Raw genomic sequence first — 15,957 nt, 5'->3', positions numbered from 1 at the left:
AATCAGTCTGGCGTTGCTAAGTGAGGGAAAATCCATGGATGCGACGGAAGTGTGCGCTGAAGTGTGCGGTGTTTAATGAGCGGGGTGGCCATTCACCCTTTTGTCATTGTGACAAAAAGCATCATGAATAAGCATGATTTCTATGGACCTCATGAATACCAACAGCTGTTCTGTGGAAAAGACGCTCCCCCATTTCCACTACATGTATAAACATTAATAAAGGTTACAATTCAGGGGTTTTTCTTTTGTGCAATGTTCTTATTTTAATGTACAATCCAAACATGCAAACTGAAGACGGTTTGGAATGGAATATAATATATAAAATCAATGGTTTATAATATAATTATGACAGTGTTTACGCGAGAAACTGAGTACTTTAAACAATCTGCGACTGAATGTTTTTAAGCCAGGCCTCTACACATGTGAAGTGGTTCTACACGAGAGAAAAAGAATTTAACTGGAAATATTTACGGCATGAATCCTGCAGGTAATGCAACTAAAACCATGTGAATACACACACTATGACCATTTCTAAGTACTCCGATACTGCCTCTCTTCAGCTCCCACTTGACATTAGGGAATGGAGCTCTCTTTAGAAACAGCCCCGGGAGTTTCGCAACAGCGATAAGCATGCTTGGTCGTCAACAAAAGGATCTTTCTTGCAGTCGCGTCCAATCGTGTTTGGAAGCCTTGTCGAACATGTCCTCCTTCCATCACCACAAAAATCATGTCATCTGTCTACCGAGCCCTTGTTCGCAGAGCTTACAACTCGGTTTTTTCTTTCTCTGGATTTTATCACCTTTGAGGTAGGTCGAATGGCCAAATCCTTCTCTAGAAAGGCAGAAATACTGTACATGCTATAATGTAAAGAAAGACGTAGGCCTAATCCTCAAAGGTGATAAAATCCAGAGAAATGGACCAGCCGAATCCTCTGCAGAAGGGCAGGAAAAGTCCTCCTCAAAAGTGGTAAGATCCAGTGAAATGGTCTGGCCTAACTAGGCCTACTACGCCGTATCTTCTTCCAGAAAGGTCCTCAAAGTAAAGCCCAAAGGTGATGAAAATCAAGTGAAGTCAAAATCAGTGAATGGCCTGTTTAGATTATAATCCCTATGCAGGCCATACCATAAAGTCCAAGAAAAATGCTATCAAAACTGAATAAACAAAAGTTTGGAAGTTGCACTGTCTATTAAATCTTTAACCTATAAAGGCTGTGACAAAACTGACCCTAAACTACATTCCCTAAATCCATCAACCCCTGCCTCCCATTAAGAAGGTGTCCCATTTGTTAAAAGTTTTGTCTCAGAAGTTCCCTTATTGGTGTAAATTCTCTAAGGTAAATGCCTGACACATTATGCTAATCATTCAGTGGATCCTTTTTAGAATTATGCGTTTTCTACTAATTTTATAAAGATATTTTGACCAAGATGCTCCCTTCCAATTCCACATATACCTGCAGATAAGGAAAGCTGGTAAAAAAACACTACCCAATAGTTCAAGAACTACTTCTTTGTAGTCAGGCATAGGAGAGATTTCTCAGTTTTTCTTGTCCAAATTTGCAGTAAAATTGGATCATTTAGCTAGTCAGCTTCACAGAGCCATGCTAATACACAGAATTGCTTGCAAAGTGTTACAATGCACACCAACTATTACACACATGAGAAATACACACATATGTACCAGAAACCAATTGCAAACACCTTCATGAAGATGTATGTTTTCCACACTCTGCCTACAGCACTGGCAGAGCCCAATGAATATTCATCACAATGTTGCCTCAAAGCAGCTGATTAGCTGCCTACAATAGTACAGGATCCCGTGTTGACACAGAATTGCTTATGGCATTCTGTGCAGTAAATAAGCAGTACATCCAAATACATGCATTACTTATACATGTACTGTGTAAGCATAATCTGTGCATGTACAAATCTTCTAATGTGCTTTGGTTTTAGCCGATGTTGGCATATCTTATCATTAATTAATTCAAAGAACATATTGTTGCATCTCATTAATGAAATTGTCTGTGACAAACCAATTGAACACTTATATGGAATACTGAGAACACCGCTGTATCCGTCTGTGTTGAACGGGGAACACCAGTTGTGCTCATGCATCAGTTTTTTGATGAGTACAGGCTAGTTGCATAATTCACGAATCTTGACCCATTTTGTAAACACTGCCTAAAAGTCATAATAATTCTGAATATTCACGATTTTGATGAAATTTTTTGATCACTCCCACACGTTTACACTTTTTTACTGACAAGTGCAACAGGAGAAGCGAACTGAAATGGATTTCTTAAGCACGAAATTTAAAGCTAAACGGAGCTGCTCCGATTTTGTGTTTCTGGCGAGGTAAGATTTACAGATGAAAATTCTATATGACCTAGAGTTTTCCTAGCCTAAAACAACACATAATGCCACAAAATAACTCTCCATCTTACAAACTGTATTTTCTCTTCTGTGCAAACCCCAAGGTTTTCGAGAAATGTGGACTTTACATGGGTGATGTTTTCAGCCTGAACCACCATTTCGGTAGCCCGCGTAAGCGCGGTACCGGTGTCAGACTACATGTACATCACATGCAGACGATCTGTCTGACTGACTACTGCATACCCGCCTGACTAGAAAAAAATGTGGGGCAACAAGCACTTTAACTCGATATTCTTTGGTAAATTATGACCTCCCAGCAGTGCAAAATAACCTCCACTTTCTGATATATAAACAGGTTGGGTGGGGTATTGTCAAACCTTTAAATGACTGGTATTTTAAATAACATCCTAAGAGGTTGATAAATGAAATAGTCCTCTATTCAGAATACATGTACATGTACTTTCAAAAACTACATAACATGTGGATCACTTTTACTGGAAAGGCTTTGAAAGAAAATTTGAAATCGTTTTCTTACACTGAAACTGTTTGTTTTAATTTGTCACTTTTAATACCTTAAATAAAAAAAATGGTTGTGGTGCTACATACCAATCAAAAAGGAAATAACAAAGCTACTCTTGACGAAAGTTTCAAGGATACAAGCATGTACATTTATTACTTTTAATTGATAGACTTTTGGAAATCCATGGAAAATCCATAACAGGCAACCTAAGCCTTGCTCAGAAAATCAAGAGAAGATACAAGAAAAGTATAAAATCAATGTAGAAACTGATGAGCCACATTGCCACCCTCCCTTCATGTGCAATCTTTGCAGTTCAAATTTTTATCTTGCAAAGATACATCCTGTGCCAAATGATTGCCCCCCCCACCCTCCAACAGGCCCCTGCTTCATTTGTGACAAGGTGAACATTTCCAAAAGAGGTGGTCGTCCTTCAAAAGGGAATCATGCTCGTCTTATGACTCTTGACAGGGAAGAGGAGAAAGCCAAGGCAACTGTGCAGAGGAACTTTGAGTGGCTTAGGCAAACAAAGACTCCGACAATGAGGCAGGATTTTCAGTCAGATGATAGTTCTTTCATTTGCAAGTACTGCTGCAAAATCTTCAACAGACCTACTGAAACACAGTGTGAGCACATTGTTTGCTTGGAATGCCTAGAAGAGCTGTTTTCCAAATCGTCATCTTAAACAGTTCTTTGCCCAGTATGTAAGAAGCAAATCAGCCTTCTGCATATCCAACCTGCCAAGAAATGCTTTCTGAATGTCCTCATGAATGGGAGGGTCAAGTGCAAGAAATGCAACCAAAGCAGTTGGCTCAAAAATGCAGAAAGACATGACTGCAGTAATCCACAAAGTTCAGCACCTGTTGATGAGAAGATATTAAGAGATATTCCATTAAGAGATATTCCAATCATGCAGTAACTTTTGATTTGTAGAGGCATGCATAGCCTTAGCTATGTTGTAAGCACGGTTCGCAAATAATAATAACATAAACCAAAAGCTGACATATTTATAAATGAACGTACATGTACTTTGCAATGGTGTAAACACACAGGCCTATTTGTAGTGTATATGTATGTCTTTGTAAAACTTGTTAAAAGCAATGCTATTTGAAGATACGTAACTGACGGCATGTACTTCGGAGCAACTCCTTCACGGTGAGGACACCCATGAAACCATCACGCACGTATAGCTCTCGTAGATATTGCTACAAGATGTTGTGTATCAATGCAAAAATTGGCGTGTCGTGTAATACCTTGCAAATGCATACCGTTAGGTTTGCACAGTTCACAGAGCGCAAATACATTATAAAAGGTCCGTTCTTCATGCTGGATGTGGAGCCTAGACTGGCAAAACTCTAGGAGCAATGCTTTTGAGGCTTTAACAACTGTCAAAAATCCCGTAATCGTTGATCAATCACCAACAGACGTTAACTTTTAGACACTCTTCTCACGCGTATCCGGCGACCAAAATGGCCAAACGTACTGACAATTTAAAGGCCAATTTTGTGTTTGTTAATAAGCCTATTCTATAAATATTCATTATACAGTGCCTCTCAAAAAGGATTTAATTAAGGTGACCCTTTCAGCTCATTAATATGCATAGTACTTTTTACCACATGCGCACAACAACAGCGGTGAGAATAATGCATTTGATCATTTAATGATGAAATGTCATGTACACGACACAAGAAAACAATGTCCCAACATGCTGTCGTTTCCTTTCTGGCAAGAGAATGTCCGGGCTTACAGAGTCAATGATACAGTTTTTATTGACTCCGAGAAACCTCATCGTTTTCTGGGACATGATAACCGAAGAAAACACAAGGGTTGGGGTCTGTTCAAAAACTTTCTGGCTAAACAAAAACTGAATGTTCAGAACCATATTAATACATCTGGCAATTACAGGAAAGCTTTGTCCATTGAGGCATTTCTTGCCCCTCTATTTGGTGGAGCTCCACTTCAAGATTGCAAGGGTGTTGTAAACGAAGAGGGAAAGTCACAAATTTTTAGACAAAATTGCATGAGTAAGAGGGCAATGTGTTCAGTCTCTGATAGGAGGATTCCCTCCCATTGATGATGTGGTTGATGGTGAACGTGCGGTCAGAGTTCAAGTGAGTGATGAAGATGATGAGGTGGACGTAGGTCATAATAATGAACTTCAAGACAATGAGGTAGAAATAAACGTCGAAAAAGCTGGTCAGCCTGAGCAAAATGGGCAGAATTGCACCAGGAGGCATCCAGGGCTCCGTGACACTCAAGCTCATTCAGATATCCCGCGAGGCCCAATCTCAAGAACATAGGCAGACAAAGGCTTTCAGAACTCTAAGAAATGAGTCACAAGAGAAGGAAATCGCTAACATAGTAGCAAGAGTGCACAATGGGGGGAAGGAAGACTTTTGTTTGGCACTGGCAATGAGCGTAAAGGAAAGTACTCAAAGGCTTCAGGGTGCAGACCTAGCAAGTTAGGAAGGGAGCAAACCCGTCTGATAGGCTTCACTTGCATCAACAACTCGCAGGTTCTTAATGGCGTGAAACTTCATAGCCCAAAAGAGGTATGGATGACCAATCTTTTCTTTCTTAAAGACACACGGCCCCATCTGGAGGTGAATCTGGGTGAGCAAGGAGGACAGCTTGGGGAGTTTGATGTACTCCATACATGATGAAACTCATTGACGTTGTGCCAATACTGTTGGAGAATTTCCCTTTTCATTCCATGCTGAGGCTAGCGAAGAAGCCGGTGAGCACCAGCATTACTTAAACATGACATATTTTTATCAACACACTTTGAGAGGTAGTGGTAAAAACAGACCCACAGTTTTGCAAGCTCTGTTCGAATGGCAGTGGAGATGTTTTTGTCCATCTGAAATTGTTGTGGCTTTTGATGAGTTTGTTAAAGACCATCTGACAATATATGATGTTGATGAAGAGAGTCACAGCGATGGAGAAAACAGACCTTTGAGTATGGCAGAAGATCAAGCATCTGAAGATGGCACTGGAAATGAAGATGCACTGCAGACGAAGAGCATTCTAGCTAACCAAATGTTCGTCCTTGCTGGCAAGCTGAGTGCTTCCCAGGATACAGTATCTTCTTAGATAAGACGCCTTGGTGGAAGGGTATGGAGAGGTAGCACGTTGCCAGATGAACAATTTCCTTTAAGGTGGATAGTTGTGTCATCTCAAGCTGAGTACAATAAGGATCCAGGACACGTTGCACACAATCTTGCAGAAGGATATCGGAGGGGGTGGATTGTTGTATCCAATGACTACTTGAACCACTGTGCCAGAGATGGCCATGATATAGGTGTCAATAACTACCAACTTGGCATGCAAAAACTGAAGGATGCTCCGCCACAACTGCTCCAATCATTGAAGAATCTTCCTGCCCCCCCCGGTGACACAGAAAGAAAGAAAACGGTTATAAACATACATATGTCATAAAAAGGGGATTCTGAAATATAGTAAAAATGAAGTTTGATCGAGCAACAATATGGCTATGAATTTTAATTCATTACGAAATCCATTTGACGTTGACGATGATGCTTGAAAAGCACTGTTTCCCGTCTCATAAATGTGAACCTGTAACATGTCAATCCAATAAAACAAAATCTCAAGACCACTGCTTAAAGTCACCGTTATCAAAATACATGTACTCTGCTTATTTATTTTGCAACAAGCTCTAGCAAGTACGGTGAATTTTACAGCTGCAAATCAAAACATTTGCAAGGAGTGACGTGCATTGCCAGAGAAGAAAAGGAAAACTACAACAGAAAAGCTCTATCCACTGAAAACCCTCGGGATTGATGTTTTGAGTGTGTATTTGGGCAACATTAAGTAGCAACAACGAAGGTGACGATCCAACAAAGCAAAAACAAAAAAAAATTTGACTGACTGACAGACCAACAACCACCAGCTTCAAAGACAATACCGCATGCAGTCCCTTTGTTCTTTTTCTCAACAAACGTGAAGACACAACATGCTTCAAATTGACACCCGCGCCCCTTCTCTTCCCCTCTCGCACCCCACTTTTGACCTGACAAGACTCAACACATTGCAAATTCACGCCCGCACCCTTCTTTTCCCTTCTCGCACCCCTCTTTTCCGTTCTTGAACCCCGCTTTTGACTCATCAATACTGAATACTCCCCACACGTAAATTCGTGCCCTCACCCCTCTTTTCCCTTCTCGCAGCCCTCTTTTTCATTCACGCACCCCGCTTTTGACTCAGCAAGACTGAAAGCTCAACACATTGCAAATTCTCGTCCGCACCCCTCTTTTCCCTTCTCACACCCCACTTTTCCCTTCTCGCACCCCTCTTTTCCCTTTAGGCACCTCACTTTTAACTTGACAAAACTGAAGGCTCAACACAATGCAAATTTGCACCCACACCCCTCTTTTCCCTTTTCACACCCCTCTTTTCCCTTCTCACACCCCTCTTTTCCCTTCTCGCACCCCTCTTTTCTGTTCTCACACCCCGATTTTGACTCGACAAAACTGAATACTTTGCACACTACAAATTTACTCCCGCATCCCACTTTTCCCTTCTTTTACCCCTCTTTTTCGTTCTTGAACCTCGATTTTGACTCAACAATACTGAATACTCCCCACGCAAATTTGTTTCCGCACCCCCTTTTCCCTTCTCGCACCCCACCTTTCCCTCCACGCATGGAGGGTGGGGGGGCACAGTCCACTGAGTACCATAGGAAAGCACACATGGAAACAGAGTGTAAACATCATCATAAAGATCAGTACATAGGTCCATTCTCTGTCAAGGAAACAGCCAAGTGGGCCTTCCGTCTCGACAGGCGGATCCAGCCCCATTAAAATACAGGAATACGAAGGACAGGCCGGAACAAAAGGGGGCCATGGAACCCTCACCCCTGTGTGTTTCTGTATGTTAATGAGGCTGGATCCGCCCTTGTTCTAGTCCTCCTTGAGCCCTGCTTACCACTGGTTGCGGGAAAGGCACAGTTGGCCCACAAGGGGTAATAAAACTAACCGTAAGACATAAGTAAATTGGGGCTCCTGATATTAGTGTCAAAATCAGCTCATACACAAGAAAAACAGCAGAGACATTTCAGTAAAGCGATTCACATTGACTTCATTATTTCAATACTTTCTTTGGTACGATGTTTACTGTGATTGTACAGTTGTACAGTACATGGACATGTGTATAATTAGCCTAGTACATGCTATGAAATAAGTACAAAACCTCTGTTTTATTATAACACAAAAACATGTATTGCAAGGGAGATATTGATAAGTGCCAGTTTTATTAGACTTGGTTCTTCAGAATAGGATCCAATATGAGAAAAATCAACATCGTTGGAGTTGGTCTTTCAACATGACAAATGTCATGCACTGGCCAATGGAATATGTTTTTTGCTTGTTTCATCATCACCATAATGGGTTCCACTGGCTTGGGACAACTTGCCATCAAGGCATTGGGTTAGGGACTGGATTGAGCTTGGGACATGTACAAGTGACTGTGCATAGTGACTATTGACACACAACATATCATTGATCTCATGAATTGAAAAAACCTCTCTTTTGTGCAAAACGGACATCCGAGTAAAATTCAATTTAAAATATGACCTATTTCATCGTGCATTATTTTTTAAACATTTTTGTTTTATGGACTTGGGGATTTTTTTGCGAAGTCATGCAAAGTACAATTGGAAAAATGCTTATCCACACTAATTTGTATATTTGTTGTTTAATTCAAAGAGTAATTCATTAATAACAGTTTTTCACACTTTGAGAGATTGTAAAACCTTGAGGACTTATTATTTTGCCCTATTACTTTTACACAGTTTTTGTAATTTTGTGAGATCATACATGCACGAAAAAATTGTTATATATTGTCATCTTTAACTCGCGCTCAGATGTTCACGTTCAGTATTATTTCCATGCATGCACACAGCATCTTGACACGACCAGAGCTTGCTTAGTAATACTTGCTTGGCTGTAATACTCTACCAACCTGTTCCTTGAATTAAATGTACCTGAAATGACTGCAAAAATTCCAGATCGAAAAAATATTGATTTTCAATGTTTTTGTCACATGGTGCAAAAGCATGAACGTATGCACAGCGCGTGGGCTAGGCCATCGTGAACAGGTGCACTCATTCTAAACACAGTAGGCCTAACTAAGGCTAATGTGTGGAATGTTTGAATGAAATCAAGATAAGTCATTCATTTCGTAAAACAGATTTTATGCAGAACCCATAGATTTTGTGCACGTTTTCTAACACTACATGTTTTTGGCATAAGCAAACATGTCAAGGACATTTTTACTTTTAAGCTTAGAAATGTGAAAAAGCCGCATGTTGTGTTGCAAACATACATGAAATGTCTTGGTTTTGTTGAAATTCTCCCTGACAGTGCGTCTCAAAATAATGGAGCCGGGCTCCAACCAGAATTCTTAATAATCTATCCAAACCTCCATTCCAATTTCCCAGCTGTCAAACCTTGCAGAACAAGAATAACACAATTCATTTTTGCAACAAATTGTTTGAGCCCATTTTTTTTTACATCTAACTTTTTAATTCTTTCATATTCATACAAACTTTCAAATTCAGCCTTAAGGCTGAATACTCACTTGGGAAAAGCAACTTGTAACTTTGCTTGGGATAAATTAACTCTTGACCTGACCTGTGGTGAATGACTAAAATGACTGGTTTAGAGAGGTACCGAAATGTATAACACATAGAAAACTTATGGAATTAGAGGATATCTTTTGAACTGAAAATGTCACACTGTTCATATGTTTATGAAAATTACTAATTTGTTTGGTACGCCAATCGTGGTTTATAATTTAATTCAATTACAGATGTGAGCCGTTTGTCTGAATCAAGAGACAGTACACAACCTTCAAGTCTGCAGATGGAACAAAGCACACTGAGGTATGAATGTGTTTGTATTTGTATTTCTAAATTTGTGAACAAGCGATTTCGTAGATTTTTTCTCCTCATCAGTAGTCATTTTGATTTGGGAATTTTTACCAATTAATCAGACTTAATTATTATCATCCATTAAACTAACTGCAGCTATCTAACTAACTTTGTTGGTAAGAAGCCATGCGTGACCATAGAGTAAAGACATATCTGTTCTGTGTTCCTATGTTGCATGTGTGTGTGGGTGCACTTTGTAGGTGTGTTGGGAAAATTAATGAAAAGGGAGATATCTTAGGTTTGGTAGCTCTTGCATGACTTTAACATTATTTGAAAGAAAAAGGCTTCATTATTGGAACCTTTAGCCAGTAGTAATGCTGCTTAGCCTGAGATAGCTGCTTATCATAAGTATTCTTCATTTGGGTTATAAATAGGTATATTAGTTCATTTTCATGAAGTTATTTTTATGACAGAATTTTTCTGAAAGGTAGAATACACCATTGGTTTGGAACTTAAACCATATGCTGGTTTTGTGTACCTTGGGTTTGTACACGTAGCCGGGGTGCCTGAAATCGGACAAAAGATCTGGGCCTTGTAACAAAAGACTGTACTCAAAACAAAAGACCCACTGCTGGATATTGCCATCATTTCTCAGCTTGCATTTATTGGAGGTAATCCGTCATTGTTTTTAAACAGTGTACTACTGTTTTTGGCATAGCACGGATTAGCACTGCGGACAGAAGTGCCCCACGATACAGTACCACTGCACGCTAATCCAGCCACGTTTGAAAAGATGCCACCGGCATTCACTGGGAACAAAGGAAATTCATAACACATCACAATTCTGGGCTCTCTTTACTGGGCAGCAGTCCTGGCTGAAATACTTAGACGTCAGCGGAGGTTGCCTGTCAGATTAGAGTAGCAACCAGACAGTCATTTGTATGGGTGTAAACATCCCGTTAATGAATTTTTAAAGAATTTTGAAAACATAAATTTTTGAAAATTGCCCATATGTACATGTAGGTACTGCAGTTTTAAAAAGCACCCAGCAGGAAATGGTTAATTTCACAAGATTGGCTGATTTGGGGATTTAAAATTTATTGCAGTTTTCATTCCACTGACTTGTTTCGTGTTTGGAGTGAACGGCTTGGATGGAAATCAAGAAAAACACTGTGCATTTTCAACGGTCAATCAAAGATCTTATACTTTGTCTTGCACAAAACTCCTCAGGGTGTTCCTAGTGAGTGAACAATGTGCACACAGGGTCAATATGCAGATGAACTGGTCTCTTTCCCTTTAAAAGGAGCAGTTTTCCACAGGCCAAGAGTAAGTTGTCAAGTCTACAGTGCTCATCTTACCCATAAGCCACTAACTATGCATATTTCCCTGGAGGGCACAATACATCATCTAAGAGTTCACACAATGGGCTACCCACCATGCTTTGTACCCAGCATGCCCTGCAGCGTGTCGGCTGTCTTACCTTATTGTTTTCTCCTGGTGTTAGATTGTCTTACCTTCTTGTTTTCTCTTGGTGTCTGATAGTTAACAGATCTTGGTGACAGATCATTAAACAGATCTTGGTGACAAATCGTTAAATTTCTCATTCCATTTTTCTAGGGTTTTCCTTCCCCATCCTCCATCTGCTTTATTTCATCAATTTATTAAAGAAAACAGTCTGCCTGACTCTTGAGCAATTCACGACCAACTCCATGTTCATGACTTCTGTCACTGGAGCAGTGTTTCAGATGTCCTCTTTTTCCCGTCCAAAGGAGCCACAAAGGGTCATGAAGCACAACCCTTGATGGGGCCAGGCTTCTTTGCCGGGCTGTGTGGTTATAACGCTCAATTCTGTTAGGTTCCCTTGAGAGCGCTGTAACGGGAATCTACTGTACTTCAGCTGTTTGATGTTCAGTGCTGGTCTCTGACCTCCACCATAGCCAGCTTTGATTTTGCCCGTCACATTATATTTTGCTCAAAACAGAGAAACATACTGCCTTGAAATTTTAATGCTGTCTTCCTCAAGTAATCTTCTGGCTATTCCAGAGAATTAAAGTACATTTGTCTCAGACTGATTTTCCTCCTCTTTCTATATTCAGATATGCACATGTTTGAAACCACAGAGAAGAAAACGTCCTTATGTCTACATGTACATGCACAAATACTACTTATCTCTAACCCCAAGGGTGTATGTAAAATCATGTTGAAATCGGGGGATTTTGGAGTGTTAGGGTTAATGAAGAAAGTTTACAAAATTATTTCCCCACTACCAGAGAAAATATGTGAAAATCTTTTCCCACTTGAGAAAACAAGTGTGAAAATCTTTTCCCAATGGGGGGAAATCTGTGAAAATATTTTCTCACTTGTGTGAAAAGGTGTGAAAAAATTTGCCCACTTTTGGCACACTTTTTCACAATTTGTGAAATGAAAAGGAATTCCCTGGGAAAAGAAAAATATGAAAAGAGTTTCCCATTTTGGTGTTAACTTTCAAATGCAATGTACTATAATTATGGCATTCCTTCTGACTGTAAGGAAGAGGTCCCATGCAACTAAATTACTGATATAATCGTAATAATCGTATTCATGTTATGATTTTCCATTTACCTTTACCCAGTTGTATCCCTTCTAATCTTAATTCTAAATCCCTGTTTCCAAAATGTACACAAACTGCTCACTTTTACGGCTGTTTGCCATCCTAGCTGTAACTCACCAAAACTTACTAGAGGTCATGGGAAACAAACATTCACTGACTTTGTGTAATGTTGGACATTGAAACAACACTGAATTTGAAATAAGGCACATTATTTGAGGTTTTTTAATAATTGAAATTACACATCATTTCTTAATTTTCATTGTGCTAAATCCAAACTGTCATAGACCCAGGCCCTGCATATTTGCCTGAACTGTTAGACATGAAGTACATGTGTTTAAACTGCATGCCTCAGACCATGTGGACCGCATGGCAGTGCCCACCCAACTTTCACAGGTAACTGCAACAAATTTTTTCATCATGATTTCCTTTGCTTCACTTTTTACATATTAATGGAATAGTTGCTTATCTTAATCTATCTTACTTTATCCACTGATGATTATAGATTAGTTTGATGACAGTTTGAACAAAATTAAGCATTTTCGAAAATGATATTTGTAAAGTGATTTAGGAGTAACTGTGGCAAAGTATACAAGGATTTTTATGGTCTATGTCAGTACAGAAGGCATGCCTTTGTTAGGTAAAATGTTCTCATGCAGTTGTGTGTATGGGACCAGTAGATTGAAGTTTGAAAAATTATGGAGTACACTAATAAAAAAATTTCTTTGATCCTTGAAGGTAATTTGATGAATAGTTCATAGGAAGTAATTAGCCTATTCAGTGGGAAATTGTCAGTCTATTTTTGTCAGTGATGTTTTGTAAGTTAAGGACTGTATTGTGCATTTAGGAAAATATTTGAGTGCACGTACAGGGCAGTTTAAACCCTCTCACTCTCATTGAAAAGATGGAAAAATTATCATTACACCTTATATCAAAGCCACCAAACCAAAAACCGAGATGTCAAGTCAGAATCACAAAGTTAATATTAAACACTATATACCGTTACCAACAAAAACATCATCATGACTATTGTTTTGATTGGGAATATTGTACAGATTGTCAAGGATGTAAACAAACAATAGAATCTAACAAATGTTTCTATTGTGTAAATTGCTTAGTATGGGAAATTGTATCGAATGCCAAGATTGTGAAGAATGTGTAGATTGCAAATACTGATATTGTTGTGACAGATTACACGGTTGTGAATTCTAAGAATGCAACAGACCGATGCCCTTTGATTATTAAAGATAAAAAACTGTTTTTATTTTCTTTAAAACTAAACCATGTCTAACCAAACTTATATCATAACCAATGACCATGAATGTCTCAATGTTTACAACGCAGACCCAAACGTTGTATACAGTCCCTTTGACCCTGAGAGACTCATGATAGCAGAACCTTTAGAGAGTGAAAAACATACACAGCGTTATTCACCCATTTTTTATAATCACAACAACAAAGAAAAGCCTCTGTTGATTATGATGCCAAAAACAATCTGCCACGGTGTAAACCCAGTCTATAAATTTGGTGTCAAAGAAAAAATCCCCAAAATATCATTGGATATACTTGACCAAATAAACTTTGCAGCTTACAAATACATAGGCATGCACATGACTAAAAATTCTGTCATTCCGAATACGATTAATGCTTACAAAGCCAGTCGTGATTAAAAGGACTTAGAAAAGTAGAAGAATTTGTGATTAAACTACTTTACACAAAAAAAACCGCATGTATGTCAAGTTACAAAGTACGACCTTGTTGTTTGACCATCATAAAAATCGAATATTGCAAGATCAACTCAACAAATATATTGGTAAACAGTGCGACGTTTCATTAATCTGCCCCAAAAACGTCTATTACGGCACACACGGATCTTTGTCTTGCAGTGCCAGCGTCAGATATAAAGTTGATGATGCAGTGTTAAAGATTTCAAACAATGCAAGTATTGTTTCAAGCAAAATAGCATTGCAAACTTTAGGAGGATTTGACAGTAGTAGCAACAACTCAGAGTAAACTAAAAACAAACTTTAAATAAATAACATATATTAAAATCATCAAATTTATTGCCACATAAGTCAGACACAAAATGAATGAAATCTTACACCAGCGCAAGTTTAATTCTTTTGTTATCCTACGGCCAGAGTAGTTTTAATTCCAGATCGATAACCAATAGCATTTTATGTAAATGTTAGTTTAGCATATCTCCGGTCGAAGTGTAAACCACAAGACAACATTGTAAATAAGCTAAACTAAGCAAGTCCCGGTCAAAGCGTAATCTGCGGACGGTAACTGGCTGCACTTACAATGTATCAAGTCCCGATCGAAGTGTAATCCGCGAACTGTAACTGGCTGTACTTATCAAGTCCCGGTCGAAGCGTAAGCCCCGAGACAACAGAATAAGACATTTAAACATAGCCTGTCTCCGGTCGAAGCGTAAGCCGCGAGACAAGTCCCCGGTCGAAGCGTGAGCCGCGGGACAACAGTATGAGACACTTAAGCATGATCAGTCTCCGGTCGAAGCGTAAGCCGCGAAAAAACAGAATACATTGTAAATCAATGCAGCAAATAGTCCCCGGTCTAAACGTAAGCCGCGAGACGTAACATCGATTATTAAAGCAAGTCCGGTCGAAACATAACATCGGGTTTAGCAGTAAGTACTAGCATAATCATTCCCGGTCGAAGCGTTATCCGCGGAATAGACATTATTCACGTCACACCCGTACGTACACGTATATAGGCTACTCATTCCATCTGGGTTATAAACTGCAAAGTAAACCATAAACAATATATAGACTTCATATTATTTCCATGTATGTAAGAATTCGTTGATTGCATAGGTTTTATATAGCTATATTGATTCATAATCCTAAGGCCCATGACGGTGATAAGAATGAAATTCCGCCATTAAAAGCCAAGGATCCCATCCAGGGAAGGGCGAAAAACTCCTGAAAACCTCGATGGCTTGTTTTTAGTGCTCTGACTTTCTTCAATTCGCCTGCATGAGGAGAAACAGGAGGAAAATTCCCTTCCGGCTCCGAGCAATTCGGCAACCAAGCAAGAAAAGCTTCAGGACTGGGTCTCAAAGGTGGACATAAATAAATCCCATGGACATTCGCTTTGGCGGCATGAAGGGGAGGTGGTGGGCTTTGCAAATTTACAACAGCACTGATTATTTATCCCACAATAAACCGAACGAACCGACCTGGCAAACTGCTCAGACAAAAGTGACCAGCATACACATTGGTTCTGCCTATGAAGCTGTAACCAAACAGTTGGGTCGTAAATCCAGCTTGTGTGGTCAGCGGGGATTTACTCCAGCAACCCAGCCTAGCGGCAATAAACTATTTGAAGCCCCAATGGGCCTAAAATGAATTAAAGATCTTCATTAGATTTGCTTGTAAGCTCATGTTTATAAGCCTCATTATCCTTGGGAAAACTGGGCTATATTTTATGCCAGGAAACCTACAGGCAAAGAGTCTACATTGCAGCTCAACCAAGATCAGCCTATTGATGGAAGTGACTGTACTTTCGGTTCCATTCAATCTGCAGTAACTCATGTGTTTGTGATATCATAGAGGAAGTAAAATACACAGCG

General features: G+C 39.4%; 1 protein-coding gene across 9 annotated transcripts in view; it reads left to right on the top strand.

The window, feature by feature from the left end:
- Nucleotides 1–15,957, top strand: part of LOC110982507 (meiotic recombination protein REC8 homolog) — a 388,761-nt gene that overhangs the window by 274,506 nt on the left and 98,298 nt on the right. For all 9 annotated transcript variants that reach the window (XR_015427552.1, XM_087145215.1, XM_087145210.1 and 6 more), the window contains one exon: nucleotides 9,715–9,787. Coding sequence is in view for 8 of the 9 variants with exons in the window: in XM_087145215.1 (XP_087001341.1) it covers nucleotides 9,715–9,787 (73 nt within the window). In the remaining variant the exon portion in view is untranslated. The remainder of the gene's footprint in view (nucleotides 1–9,714; nucleotides 9,788–15,957) is intronic.

This window comes from Acanthaster planci, linkage group LG13, assembly GCF_054643075.1.
Source record: "Acanthaster planci isolate LZ-2023a linkage group LG13, COTS_SCS, whole genome shotgun sequence".
Classification (NCBI taxonomy): Eukaryota; Metazoa; Echinodermata; class Asteroidea; order Valvatida; family Acanthasteridae; genus Acanthaster; species Acanthaster planci.
Note: the sequence above shows the minus strand (reverse complement) of the source record. Positions and strands in the feature narration are given on the sequence as shown.